The sequence below is a fragment of the Equus quagga genome, chromosome 6 (genome assembly GCF_021613505.1).
Source record: "Equus quagga isolate Etosha38 chromosome 6, UCLA_HA_Equagga_1.0, whole genome shotgun sequence".
Lineage (NCBI taxonomy): Eukaryota > Metazoa > Chordata > Mammalia > Perissodactyla > Equidae > Equus > Equus quagga.
In genome coordinates, this window is record NC_060272.1 from 17,130,439 (window position 1) to 17,146,168 (window position 15,730).

The window sequence follows — 15,730 nt, forward strand, 5'->3', positions numbered from 1 at the left end:
ACCCAAACATCTTCTGAGGAATAGTCTCAGATTGCCCCCATACTGTTTACAAGACAGCACTCCTTATATACCTCCTGTTTAATATATGGAGGAGAAGAAATAAGGAATGGGGACAAAGATTGCAACGTTTGAATGATTAAGAAGGCTATCTTATGAATACTTCTTGAAACTTTGGTGCTAAATACATGTTCCATAAATGTATAAAATATATACAAATCCTGTAAATAACCTGTTTATTTTTTTACAGAAAGCCACAACAGAAAATGATTAGTATATAACTGTAAGAACATTTACATCCATACAATCAACAAATTCTTCAAATTCATCTTTTAAAAACAGTTCGAGTGTTAATTATTGGAGGACCTTGATGGGATCATTTTGTGAACAGTTCACTTTTATAACAAACTCAAGACACAGCTTGTACAGGTGCTCTCTTCAGACATAAGCATTTTTATCAAACTGTTTTGAAGGGTTTGTGGTTTTAAAATCTCCTTCTCCGCCATGATACTTTGTCCGGGAAGACATGACAGATGTGGCCCCATTGTATGCGTATCCCATTCTGAAAGGCAAAACACAGTTTGGAAGATTCTATTTTATACATAGGGCAAACGAAAATGGGAAGAAACTGTTTTCCCCCTATTTCTGTCATAGCTAAATTTAAGTCTTTCCCTCATCACTTGTAGCTTTCTTCCTGCCTCTCTCTCGCCCCAAGAAATACTTCAGTGTCATTTCTAAACAATTGGTGTGACTCTCGCCCCAAGAAATACTTCAGTGTCATTTCTAAACAGTTGGTGTGACTCTCGCCCCAAGAAATACTTCAGTGTCATTTCTAAACAGTTGGTGTGACAAAGAGAATGTCTGCAGAAGAAACACGGCTTGTTCATTTGTCAATTATTCTCCTTTAAAACTCATCTTCCTCGAACCTAGGAGACCACAGTGACCTTCAGAAGCAGTTTCTGCTCATGTGAAAATTATATGAGGCCTAACTGAAGAATATGCCCGTGAAGTTAGACCCATATTTCTATTTACAGAAATAGCTTTGGAATGTAAGAATGATGAGCTGTTTTTTAATTAGCTATAATTAACTATTCTGTTGAATATAATATTTACTATATTTAACATTATATTTACTACATATTCCTAACCTTTCCCAATACTGGGTTTTTGAAGTTTCTAAGAACCAAATGAACTATCTATAATTTGTCCCACATGTCATTACTTAGAATAGTATTGTACTTTTTAACGGGTTATTTTTGTCTCTTTTTCATACCTGGGTGTTTTGTTGTTGTCAGATATTGAAAAGCAAAATATGATACCACCAATTATGCAGAGTGAGGCTCCCGCCCATCCAATGAACAGAGCAGCTCCTAATTCATACCTGTGAGGAAGTATTACACAAGTATTATGGCTTACTTATTTGGGGAGTAAATAGTATTTAACACTACTAGCCAACATTTACTAAATGCTCATTTAAATTTTTGCTATTGGAGCTTGTACAGAAGTAATAACACCTTGTATCTATATAATGCTTTAAACTTTTCTCAAAGTATTTCTATAGCCATCGCTTGATTATATCTCCCTAAAAGGAAGCTGAAGGGATCCCTGCAGGCAAAGTCAGAGCAAAGCCAGCTGAAGCCTGGGCCTCCGGGTCAGGGAGCATCCTTCCTCTGAGTTCTGCCTGAAGCTCACAAAGCTTTCCAACCATTTATTCTGTTGCAAAGGGTAAATTATTTAGGCAGGCTGCAGTTAGAAAAAGTAAGGTTGCCTTTGCTTTCATTTTAGTTTAATTCAGTAAATGTTTATTAAGCACCTGCTGTATGCAAATCATGGTGGGAGGTGCTGAAGGACGGCAGAATATGCCACTCCAAACATGCCACTTTGCCAGAAGGATGCTTTTGAGCTGAAGGCAAGTGAGAAAAGCAGATACAAGAAAAGCTCTCGTATTTGCCTAAAAGCAGGACATAAACTTGTAAAGCTGTCCCCTTCTCTACCAGGAAGGGCAGACGTTAATCACCAGAGACAACTCTAGACCCTAATCAGCCCACAGAGGACACCAGAGGAATCTACATTGCTAACTAGGCTTTATGTCCCATTCGTTCCCCCATATATCTGCCTTCCCACAATTTGCCACCCTAGAAACTAAAGTCCTTTCCTTTGTCTTGTCACTTCTCTACAAATTTATTGTCCTTCTCTTAAGATGCTATGTGAGCCCCAGTTCTAACCACCCCTCTGAGTTACTCATCACTGGGTACTCCCATGTGTATGTGTGATGCACATGTTAATAAACTCTCTTTTTCTCCTGTTCATCTGTCTTTTGTCAGTCTAATTTACAGGGTCCCAGCAGAGAAGCTAGGAGAGTGGAGGGAAAAAAGTTGTTTTTCCTCCTCTGCAGTGCCCATAAAAGGTCAGTCACAGATACAACATCATCTTGCTTATCACTACAATCTAGTGGCAGATCAATAAAAAATAACCTTCATTTAGTGACAGATTGCTAGTAAGCGTCTCCTAGATGGCAGGCCACCTTACTACGCTGACGACTGGAGCAGATGCAAAGACAAGACAGCCCCTGCCTTGGGGAGGTCAGCATACAAAGGTACAAGTAATGCTGCTAAGAATAAAAAACAAAATCAGAGTGGAGGGCTAGAGGAAACCCTTTCAGGGGAGGTGAGCAGAGAAACAAATAAGGGATGAGAAACGTATACCAAAATCCCAGGGGCCATGCGTTCTCATGCTTGCCTAGCATCTTCCTGAAGAATAGTTTTGTTTTTTTTTTAATAAATAAGTGATTCTCACTTTTTTGGCCCATAGACCTCCATTGCGAGGCAAAAACAGATGGATGCCATTCCCTCCCTAATGGTGCTTTTCATTGTATAATGAAGTTGGAGTGGGAAGGATCTGTTTGATCATACAGAATCCACAGAGGAGCCAAGAGAGGAAAGTAGGAGGTGAGGGTAAGAAAGGGAAAGAGGGGCCAAGGTTGGCTCCCTCCCCGGCCTGCCCCCCTCTGCCAGGTGCAGGGCCAGGGCCCTGCTTAGGTATCAGGGCCACACGGCGCTGGGGCAGAGGCTGCTGTGAGCCACCTGTGCCTGTCCTGAGCTTTGCCTCATCCTTTCTACATGCATGTTACTATGTTACTATGTCTGAACTCCGGTCTGGGCATGGGCAGCCTTTCTGATGTGGTTTGAGTCCCAGCAGTGGTAGTGTAACTGCGTGGCCCCAGTCACTAGCTAGCAGGAGCAGAAAGCAACATTTACAGATAAGGGACTTATAGTCCCCTCGCCTATTTTCAGATCTGGCCAGCAAGGCAATTTCCTGGCGTGCACTTGCAATTGGGATGGGTGCTGTACAGAGTACATAAACCCTGCAATCCCCTGTTTCTCACTCTTGGGAAATTTCCTGGGGAATCGGGATGACAGCTGAAGCAAGGAATAACTGCAACAGAACAACTGGGAGCAAGCACCTCATCCCGCACTGCAGGGCTGACTAGGCTCTGGGAATCGAGAAACTTCCCCAGCTGCTCCCATCAGAGGCAATGGCAGAAACAGAAGGTTGGCGTAAGTGGGGGGAAAAACACCTTCCATCCGCACCAAAAAACAGCCCAAAAGAGGACTGAAGAGAGAAGTGCACAGGTGAAAGAGAAAAGAGCTGGCCAGATCAGGAGTGTTACACTGGTAGCTTTACAAAAGATACCTTCATTAAATACCATGTTATACATCTAAAAAGGATATCCTGGATTTCCACAATCAGCCCGCTTTTATGGTGTTTGAACGAGATTATGCACATAGGACAAACACAGAGCCTGCCAAGTTGCGGGTGCGCGTCACTTGACCTCTTTAGAACATCTGGAAGTCGTGCAGTCAGCTGGCCTCACATTCATCCATTGTCATCCTTTTACTGCGAAGACAACTAAAGGAACGAGCAGACTGAAGAATTCTACTTGGAGGGTCATGACACTTCCTGTTTTTCCCCCTGGTGTTGAGGCTATCTTCTCTCCTGAAACTGTGCCTTAGTATTACTCTTAGTAATACTGAGTCTGAGATTTTTCCTAAAATATTTAGCTTTCTAAAATAGGATGCCAGTGCCAGCTACCATGGTTGATTAAAAATAAGTCTCTAATTCATAGTGGTCAGTTGGAGGTGAAGGTGATAGAAATCACAAACCACAGCTTGGCACTAGGGTTTCGTTTAAAGGAGCATACAACACACGTGCACAGTGTGGTTACAGATGAGGATAAATTACCCAGGCAGCTCCAGTGTTGGGAATTATGTCTTTATATTCATTTAAGCATCTTGAAACTTTCTGAAGGGATTTAGGAATCATGAATTTGGCTTATATTAAAAACTGGTTCACTTATTCCTGTTCTAAATATATTTTAATTTTCTTTAAGTCACTAAATATAGACTCTATTCCAAGGAAAATATCATTTCCATTTGAATTCCTTGTGAATTCTGTCAGACACAGACATTTAACAAATAGTACTGGTTCAGGGTTGAAGTCTTTAAGAGACTCCACGTCTACACCAATAACTTTTAACAATTTGGATGTCAGGGCTTTTGTGACTTAATTCTTTCTCTTCCAGAAACAACTTCTTCATTCTGTTGAAAGACACGTATAGCAGACTAACTCCACAGCAACTTGAACACACACCGATCAGTGTGCGTGATCTGGCAAAAAACGGACGTGTATTACTGAGAGACAGGATTGAGAGGGAGCAATGCAATATCCACCCAGATTTGTTCCAAGGCACACCTCCTGATTGGGAAACTTCATCTCTGCCTAGAAGTCTTTCTTCATTTTTGGCAATGCTAAGAAGCTGACTTCAACACCTCAGAAGATTATCCAAATTTCAGATGATCTGTTGCAAGTCTTTCTTCTGTTTACAACACCCTTCTGGACCCAGACCAGCTTTCCCACTCAGGGCGTGGCCTCTTTATGGAGCTGTCACAATCACCAACATTTCTTCATTATTCTGAAAGGCTGTCAATCTGCTGAGCACCAGATGGATCTATGATCATCAGGTGGAGGACAGAACTTCGTTTATAGATCAGAACATTGTTTTGGGAGCATCTCTCAGACATTCTCTCAGTTGGTAAGACTAATCACAAGCTGCCTACATGATACTGCTGGTGGGAATGCAAACTGGTGCAGTCACTATGAGAAATAGCATGGAAATTTCTCAAAAAACTAAAAATAGAACTACCATATGACCCAGCTATACTATGACTGGGTATTTAGCCAAAGAACTTGAAATCAATAATTCAAAGAGACTTATGCATCCCTATGTTCACTGCAGTATTACTCACAATAGCCAAGATGTAGAAGCAACCCAAGTGCCCATCAACTGATGAATGGATAAAGAATATATGATATATATATATATATATATATATACAACAGAATACAACTCAGCCATAAAAAAGACAAAATTGTCCAATTCGCAACATGGACGGACCTTGAGGGTATTATGTTAAGCAAAATAAGCCAGACAAAGAAAGACAAACACCGCATGATTTCATTCATATATGGAAGACAAACATACGGACAAAGAGAACAGATTAGTGGTTACCAGAGGGGAAGGGGGTTGGGGGTGGGAATAAGGGGTAAAGGGGCACATATACATGGAGACTGACAAAAATGTACACTGGAGATTTCACAATGTTATAAACTATTATGACCTCAATAAAATAATAAAAAACAACAAAAAAAAACCCTGCCTGTATGACTTTAATTCACTTATGTAATTGAATAATTGAATGCAAATTTAGTAAATAAATAATAGGGAAAAATGTACTTCTATACAGAGACATTAAAATAGATTTAATCACCCAAAATCTTCCCTGAAAAGAACCGTAAGGATCTAAGGCATTAAAATGTACTCTGAACTACTGGGTGAAGTTCTTCTCATCCACCTGTGCCTGGGACTCCAGGCTGTGGCTCACACCTCTCACTTCATCTTGAGAGAGACAAGGCTTGAACCCCTTTGGTGGCCTGATTCTGATGCTTCACCTCATATGTCAGTCCTGTAACCTTCACAGTAAATGCTGAGGGAATGGATTGAGGAACACCTCATTTTCACCTCCCATTTTTGTCTTCCTTGCACCCAAAGCCCTGTTATGACTTGACTTGCCATCCACAGGGAGCTGGTGTAGCCTGCCCTGGTCACCCTCACAGAAAAGACAGGCCAGGCACTGTGCTCAGTCATGGGTTTCAGGGTGAATGAGACAGAGCTCTGTTCTCAAGGATCTTAAAGGCTAGTGGGGATAGTCCGACATTAAGCGAATAAATATAAAGCATAATGAAACTTAATGATAGAGTCAGAAGAGCATGTTTTTGCAAAGTAAACATCACCTCTTCTCCCAGATCCATATTGATATGGGTCAAGTAAATGTCCCTGATAACAACAGCTACTATTCCTGTTGGTTCATGGTACTAGCATTTCTGTGTGTGCGTGCTAAGATTTTTTTACATAGGTTATCATATTCAATCTCCATTACAATCCTGAGAGAGATGTCTTACTATCCTCATTTTACAAATGAGGAAACTGAAGCTCAGGGAGATTAAATTACTTTCCCCATATCTCAGCTAAGTAAATGGTAGAAGTAGGATTTAAAACACATAACTGTGATTCCAAACCCCAAGATCTTAACCATTACTCCTTTTCCCTGTTATATACAACTTAGCTAAGTAAAGATTTTATTAATATATAAAAAAACAAAAATACAGGGCCAGGCCCAGCGGCATAGTGGTTAAGTTCGCATGCTCTGTTTTAGTGGCCCTGGGTTCATGGGTTCGGATCCCAGGCGCAGACCTGGCACCACTCGTCAAGCCATGCTGTGGCAGCATCCAACATAAAAAATAGAGGAAGACTGGCACAGATGTTAGTTCAGGGCCAATCTTCCTCACAAAACAAACAAACAAACAAAAAAACCCCTCACAATCAATGCAATGTATTTTTAGCTGTCGTTTCAGAACGATGTGAGTTCTCTCTCTCCCCAGCTCATTATGTTCTCAGCGGCTCAGGACCTCTGGGGTATGGAATGTTCTGTGAATTCCCTCAGGCTGTCTTCTCACCCAGCACAGAAAGAGGTGAGAGTGGTAATTAAAGTCAGGGCATGCTGGACTTGAAAAAGAGAAAATGCAACTCCTCCAAGACAAAACAAAAACTGTTTAACGAATGGGAAAACAAACTCATCCTTTTACGCTCGCCAGGTCTTTTGACATCCAGGATAGTGTTTTTTTAAACGTACTGTCCTACCCCTCATTTTAATCAAGAGTGGTATCAGCCAAAATAATATTCCAGTTACCTTAAAATAACTGAATATGCGGGGGGGGGGGGAGAGTTTAAAGTTTAGAAAGTACACCCATATAATATCAATGCTAACATTTTAAAAATGAATTCCATTGGTATGCCATTCTTGTAAAGATTACTATCTAAAGCAAACTTTCCTCAACTCACAGGCTTATGTAATCCGAGGTCTGTAGAGCTGCATTAATGGATTTTTAATGGATTTTTATATTTAAAAACCATTCTACGGGCATTAGCTTCAAACACACATTTTCCCTAAATACTCCACATTTTTGGGGTCTCAGTTACCAGAAGTGGGCTGTTTAGTGCCCACTGACGTGTTTATCTCCAGGAGGCCATCTATGCAATTCGAATCAGTTCAGGGCTCTCTCACACTGCCTGGAGGATCCCAAAGGATTTCTCACCCAATGTTTCCCACGAGACTTATAAAATAGTGGCCCGGGTCTGCCAAATGGTGGCTAAAGTAGAAAGAGATAATTTAAATAAGTGTCTACTTATATATGGAAGCTTCATGGAGAATTCTCAAAAATTTTTTGGTGCCAATTCTAAGTTGCTTGTCTGTGGCTAGTTGATAACAGACATGCATGCCTTACCTTTCCGTGGGCAATGATTTATCATTAGGACAGTTTAGAATACTACAAACTGTAACTATTAATAACAAGTAACACTTACGGATCACCTCCCACGTGCCGCTGTGGTGGGGGCTTTCTAAGTGTTATTTTCTTCAACCCCGTTAACATCCAGAAGGAGGAGGTGCTTCTTTGTTATCCAGGCGAGACATCTGCATCTTCGCTAAGGTTACAGAGGACCAATGGCTAGGGCCGGGGCAGAGCAGAGGTCTAACTCGAAAACCTGCCTCTTAACCTCTCTAACCCTGTGTGAAGCGCACAGCGAGCGTCTTTATAGGAGATCTAATTCTTGCCAATTATTCACGGAAATTTAAAAAACCATCCACAGTATAACTTAATATAATATTACCCCAAGTAAATTGTCACTTAAAAGGCACATCTCACCTCCCCAAAATCACATAGTTCAACTCAAGCACAAATCTTTTGTTTAGCAATGTCCATGCCATTGATCTCCATTTGTGTGGATAATTGGGAGTTTACTGGGCCTTGATTTCTGCGAGAAATAATATGAGTCATAAAACTCAAAGTAGGCACAATAACATGTTACACGCAAACTTTGAAGTCTGAATAAACTGACATTGCAGAGGGGGCTGTGCTTCAAGATAGGAAATTCCTAAAACAACCAGTGCTGTCCTGAGATCCCTGAGAGGGTGACCAGCTCTGCTGAGTACAGGTCAAGAATCTGTGTGTGCGGAGGCGGGTGTGCTCATCTGTTTGTGATGAGGGAAAAATATACAGATGGACTGCAGCAAAAAAGCCTGGGTCGATTAAAAGCGTATCCTGCATTTTATCCAGAATCCTCAACAGCCAACCTGAAAACATTTTAGAATCGAAGCAGGTGTTGGGGAAGGTGCATGCAGGATGAGTTCTCACGAGAAGGGTCTCGAGTATCTATCCGTTTGACAGTTTCAGTCCGTTGCCTATCTCTTACCTTGCTGTAACCGAGGTGCCCAGAAATAAAGAGAAGAAATTACACAGGCCTTGCTTCTTTTACATGGTTTCGTACTGGGTCCCTTTCAAACCTGCCTTCTACTTGAGAGCCAAGCATCTTACATTTATCCTTTCTACTAGGCCTTCAACATCTCGATAGACATTTCTCTATGGCTAATCTTAATATACCATATAAGGTAATCAACTACTATATTAACGTACTCTGCTTAAAAGTCAGTACCCTGAAAAATAATAACTAACATTTCTTGAGTGCTTACTATGTGCTAGACACAGTTCTAAACAGTTGAAACGTACTGTCTCATTTAATCCTCACAACAAACTTATAGTCCCCATTATCTCTATCTTACCGATGAGGAACACAGGACACAGAAAGAATAAGTAACTTCATCAAGGTTACACAGCTGACAAGTGGCAGGGTTAGGTTTACTGGATCCTGGGTCCTCACCCTTAAACAATATATGTATGCTGCCTCTTCTCCCCATTCCTTTAACCAAATTTCCACAAGCAGGCTCAGTCTTTCCACTCCAAGAGAGATGCAGACAGAGACAGACAGTCATACACCACTGCTGTAAATGTCATGGAGCAGGGACTAGTTACAAGAGATTCCAAAATCAGGTCTCTTTTTGGAGATGCTCCTGGTCTGGTTTGGGAGACAAATCAATAAGCAAGTGCTAACTGCCCAGCAGGATTATGACAGAACCACAAGCTGCAACAGGAGCACCTAGGAGGGCAGCTCACCCAGAATGCGAGTCCTGCAGGATAAGCAGGGGTTGGCCAAGATGGGAAAAGGAGAGGAAAGGAGGCGGTAGTGTCAAAGCGGAGACAACAGAAAGCATGGCAAACTGGTAGGAATTGTGACTTCACACGCTGGTCAGTAAAAACAAAACACAGTTGCCAAACACTTGGTTTCCAAGTAGATTTTTCAGGCATGCCAGCGGAACAAAAGCTTCAGAGCCGTTCTGGTGATCGGAGGCAGCCGGGGCTACCACTGAACAAAGTGAAGTCACAGAATAATGCCTTCTTAATATTAACAATGAAGTCCACTTTGTTCTTAACACTTGGCTCTTCTGTGGAATCCCTTATCCAACAATGTATGAGCTGTTAACCAACACTGATTCCTTCTCCAAATAATCTCATGAATGGAGTAAGCTTAAATAAACAAACATCCATAATTTATTAAATTATAATAAGGACAGGAGATGGAAGTTAAATATCTTGGCAAGGTCACTTAGCGAGATCAATATCCCTTTCAACGTCACCCAGGAAAATGTGTGTAATGTAGAAATGTGCTTCTTCAATTGTCTATTGTTCATTTAACTTGACTGATAACAAAATGAGATAATTTATCAAAAAGGAGACAGCTATTTATTTCTTACTATTATATAGCCACAATAGTGAAAAGATTTTACCTAAGTAAAGCTTAAATCCTAAAGTAGAAAATAAATATATTGCAAGAATGAAGAGTGTGCTAGAGATGAATAACTCCATGGTTTTAAAAAGTCGGAAAATGGAAAAGCCTGGAGGATGATAAGCCCCAAACATGAGAATAGCTGAGCCAAAACATGACTGATAAATCTCCTATACTAAAAGAGAATAAGTCTAAGATCACAATGTCCTGTTTCCTCGATTAGGGCAATGGGTTTAGCGCTCTAACTTTGCATGACTTAAAAAGAAGTTTCTTTATGTCAATCAATTCTTAGTTGGAACCGTTTATTTAAGAAAACAAAGCAAGACATTCAGGAAGTTAGTGGTTTGGACAACAAAGCAATGGTGGGAGTACTGTCATTAAATTTCAGCACCCTGGTGATGAATCACACCAAGGGGGGTCTGTTAGCATCAGCGTGCAGGAGGGTAGATTTTCTTTGGATTGGCAGGTTCTGTTTTAATAAAAAAGAGGAAGCTGGTTTGAAACAGCCCAAAGGGAAGAGTTAAGAAATAGTTTTCAAGGCTTTACAGGAGCCGTCCTGGAGTCATAAAACATAACCTCAACTTGAATGAAAGCAAGGAAGCAAAACAAAAGAAAAAAAATAGGGAAACGGCAGAACACAACCACAGCCAGATGAAACTCTTTCAAGATTGCCATTCTGTCAAACGATTGTAGCTTGGAAGAAAAATCTTCCCAGATAAGTGTTGGGAAAAGGAGGGTTTCAAAATAAACAGTCACCGAACACAGAGCCATACTGTTGGCAGTGTGACTGCCACAATCTTTACTCCAACCAAACACTGGAAGCCACTCATTTTTTTCTCATCAACAAGGCGCCTACCGAGTTCCCTGCACATAGTAGGAATGTAGCAGGAACTTTGTGGATGAGCTTAGTTCTGTGTTTCTAGTTTAGGGAACCAAGGTGAGCCATACAGAGGGATATCTTAGAAATCTACAAAGAAGATTCAATTAATACAGTATAGAATTCTTAAGAAAAATAACAGTAGCAACAAAACCAGGTTCTGAGGAATGAATCGCTTTTGAGTGCATTTTAGGGCTTCGGTGTGGAAGAGCAAGTATTTGCTCACCAGAAATCTAAACCAGAGAGTGTGGCAAGCAACCACCTCTTGCTGCCCTTCCCAAGGGCCCAACACACGCGTCCCTGTGCCACAGCCATGCCTTCTAAGGCTGGAGGGAGAGACGTTACTTGGCAGTAGCCAGCTTTGGGAAGATTAACCTATGATAAGGATGGGAAGAGGAGAGTGAGCTTCGATCTCCATCCTCTCGGGGGCTTCCTCAGTCTGCTGAGACAACAGGAAGCTTTTCCGCTAACCCTGAAAGGACTAGCTCTACAGATAAGAGTTTCACTTACCAGTCACCGTGCTGGGCAAATAAGACAGATGAAATAGATGTTTTCTGACCTCAAGAACTTACTCTCACGCAGGTCAGTGATGACACCAGAGAAAGTCAGAACCCTCCTACGGCAGCGCCCTCCATGTCCCAGCTCTGCTAGGGCTGGCCCCACCTTTAGCTTTGATTCTCCGAGATATTCCTCTAAGTTCACGTACACACTGAATCAGAGGCACCGATTACTAAAGTCTAGAAATGCCAGCTAAGGAAGTGCTATCCCCTAGAATGTGCCAAATCAAAATCTTGCTTTAAAGATGATATTTTACAACACACAAAACCTGTTTATTTTGTGTTGATAGCCAATTTGCAACTTATTAATCTTCCTAATTTTCATCTCCTTCTCCTCACCTAGAGGTGTCAATAAAGGGAAAAGAGATGAAGTCAAGTGAGTCGATTTGTTGGTTTTCACAGAAGGGAGTTTTATTTAAATGAAGTCTATGAATTCCTATAGATATATCACATCATTTTCATACCTCTTTTCTACTATTGTGGGTAATTAGAATGTGATCATATTTACAGTTCTCAGGACTTGATAATTCCTTGATCCAAGTGGATTTTATGTAAGTCATAGAGGGCCTTGCTTTGTGCAGGGCACTGCTGGGGATACAGATGTGAATGGGCTCCGATCTCAAGGAGCTAAATGTTCTCAATATGCAGGTTTTTAAAAATAAAGTCTATATTTTCTTTAAGGCCTTAGTGTGAAGGGCCTATTATTTGTAAATATTACTAATTTGTAAGCCATGTTGTTATTTATAACCCCTAGCTATATTTTTAATAAGCTAAATTGCAGATGTTATATTTTTAAGTCACCGCAGAAAAGGGCTAATAAAGACATCTATAAAGATAAGCCACATCTTAAATACTACACCCAATTAAAAAGCAATCTTAATAATAGCTAATACAATACAGTAATAGCTTATACAAGGTGTTTGCTCTTTTCTAATGAGTGCTAAGCATATATACACACAGTCTTAATTCTCACAGCAACACTAGGAGAGGGGCACTATAATTATCCTGATTTTACAGATGAGAATAGAGACACAGAGAGAGAGAGCAGGCATAGATAGAGGAAAGCTGGGAGGCTATTAGTGGGCGTGGAATAGTTCAACACAGCACCAGGAATGCGGAAAAGAGGAACACCTCTCAGAGTCCGTCATTATCGAACGGAGCTTAACCAAAATCTGAAAGGGGAATAAGAAATTCCAATCATACTAAACTGAATTAGGCGACCGAGCATACAGCAAGCACAGAAAAAAATCACACAAAGAACAGGGTTAAGTTACTATGCCCACATAAATTAGCCTGGATCTTTTGAGGAAAGATGACAATGACTGTTAAGATTCCGACAAAGACATCCTTAGTAATGGTCAGGAAAATAAAAACGGTGATGTAGAAAAGACAATACAGAAAAGTCAGCAATGTCTTTAATAAAATAAACCATGAGAAATACAGCTTCGTTGTATATTTATGATACTGAAGCCTGAAATAAAAATGTATCATTTAAATATAATATTGAAATAAAAAATGATACTACATTTAAGTATCAATAAAATGTTTCTACTCTTCAGGAGCATAGTCTCAGTTTTCATCTCCCTTTTTGGTGTCATCTACACCTGTGCAAATCTCATTACCAAAAACCAGTTAGGAGAAAATTCATAAATCAGAACACATTTTTTTAACATTCACAAGGGAGTAAAAGTTACATTGGGGTCTAAAACAGTCATTTTTGTTTTCCATTTAATACAATTTTAAACAGTTTTTTGAAACGTACAAAAGAAACTCCCTTGATGAAAAATATACATAGTATACTGTCACAAAAGTTGTGAAACAGAACATTAGGAATCACGCCTTTTAGAGCACGTGTGCCTGGTGTGAATCCTAGTTCACTCAGCCTGCTAGTTTAGTTCAAATTCCTTTGGGCAGTTTACTTGACCTCTTTCCTCAACTTTAAAAAAGGTAGTACCAAGAGAACCTCCTTCATAAGGCTGTTGTAAGAATAAAATAAACTATAAAATAAAACAATATTTGCTGTGCTCTGGTTGGTACATAGTAGGGACTCAACATGTGCTACTGATTATTTTCATTATATTTTGTTATATAAGCATTTACTATTTACGCACAAAAGATACTAAAGACAAAACTAGAAAATCAATTTCCTGAAGATTCTTAAATCCACTGGAAAAAAATAATGCACACCTGACCTGCTATTTTAGTAAGGACTTTTAAAAACTCCTATAACATTTGATCTGAAAACTGAAAGAAAATCACCAGCCCGGTTGACAACAATACACATGCATACACATGTGGCCTTCTACAGAGGTATGTGGGTATATTCTCAGGGAAGGCAAAATATTTGATATATTATTATTTCTAGTTTGATATTCCTGGGGTTTTCCAAATGCAAAAAAAAAGCCTGGAGAAACTATAAAAAGCAATAGCACATAGTTAAAAAACAGCAACAACAAACAAACTGATGTGTAAATGCCAAAGCATTCACCTGCAGCCGAGACCGGTCACATGTGGGCATCTGCACCACTCCTAGAGCATTTTTTAAAAATCCTACATCATGTACAGTTTCTTTATAAAGGTTTACTGGGGGGAGCTTGTGAAGGCCGTAGTTAACAGAGCAAATTTAAAAGACTAATTCATAAAATCAGCCCAGAGACTAGCATCCGGCAAATATTGTTTTGGATGGACAACCATCAAGGTAAGCTTTTAATTTTCTATTGTCACACTCCATCACTCCTTCCTCCCCATCTTACGCCTCTCTTCCACTTTTCCTCCTCTTGACTTCAATTTGTAGTAAACTTCAGATGAAGTTTAGAGTTCTAAATCCTTTGCCTTGAGCTATTTAGAGACAAGAGACTATGTAACACAAATGCAGTAATTAAATGCATCTTTTGCCAAAGTAGCACATAAAATGTTTACTCGAGTGATGTCATAAAATACCATTTATCAGTATGTCTCACTTTCATAAGCCACATAAGAAACTTATGTATCTTAATTTAGAATATGTATATATATTTCCTGCGAGCTAGAAACACACAGACTGAGGAGAGTACTTACTTTTGTTCAATAAAGAGCGGATCAAAGAATTCCGTTGTGATTTTGTTTGCATACAGTGAACAACCTGTCATTGAGCACAGCCCTAAGAAGTATCAGAGGGAAAGTACTATGGTTAGTGTTATTTCATGAACATGGTGAAGCATCTTGTTTGGAAGAAAGTTACTATTTACCTGACAGTATGAATACGATCCCAGCCAAACAAGCCATTTTTGCTTTGGCTTTATCTGAGCCTCCGACTTTGGTGCACTTCATTCCAAAGAGGGCAAATATGGAACCAAAAAAGCCCAGGCTGACAGCGGCAATCATAAGTCCTCTACATGCCTGGATATAACCTGCAATTACAGAAGTCATTGACATCAAAATAAAATATGTGGCTGTCCAGGGAGAAATCCTCATTTTCCACTGTCCTTCTGAATGACTGTTCTGTTTTCTGAAGAAATAACCATAGTGGTTAAAACACAAGGTAAGGCAAGAAAGTTCATCTATATGGAGAGCCTGTGGTATGCCATACACTTTTAAGTTTGGTGTATGCACAATCTTCAAGATAGATCTCTGAGTGTAATTATTCCCATACTCACAGATGAGGAAACTGAGACACACACAGGTTATATAATATGCCAGAGATGAGTCAATAGGAGGGAAAAATGGATTTCATCCAGATCTGACTACAAAACCCATGCAACACTGTCTTTTACAGTGAGAAACATCCTCTGCCACTCTCACAATCCTCTTACTTCTTTGCACTTGAGAACTTTTAAATAGATGTTTTAATGGTTTTGACATTATAAAATTTATAATTGGGCAGCAAGGCCTCCCAAAGAATCAAACCTGATATTAGTGAAAGCTGAGACCAACTGGAATATCATCATGAACCATGAGGAGTCTTTATCAAGCAGTACTTTAATGACATTTTATTGTTTTCAGGGCACAAATAATAAAATTGGG

At 40.0% G+C, this 15,730-nt stretch overlaps 1 protein-coding gene across 2 annotated transcripts in view; it reads right to left on the reverse strand.

Moving 5' to 3' along the window:
- Positions 1-216: 216 nt before the first annotated feature.
- CLDN10 (claudin 10) overlaps positions 217-15,730 on the reverse strand; it is a 111,548-nt gene continuing 96,034 nt past the window's right edge. For both annotated transcript variants that reach the window (XM_046664975.1, XM_046664974.1), the window contains exons 2-5: positions 14,956-15,117; positions 14,786-14,867; positions 1,271-1,378; positions 217-559 (exon numbers count right to left, since the gene is read on the reverse strand). In XM_046664975.1, the coding sequence (XP_046520931.1) occupies positions 436-559; positions 1,271-1,378; positions 14,786-14,867; positions 14,956-15,117 (476 nt within the window). In that variant the 3' untranslated portion in view covers positions 217-435. The remainder of the gene's footprint in view (positions 560-1,270; positions 1,379-14,785; positions 14,868-14,955; positions 15,118-15,730) is intronic.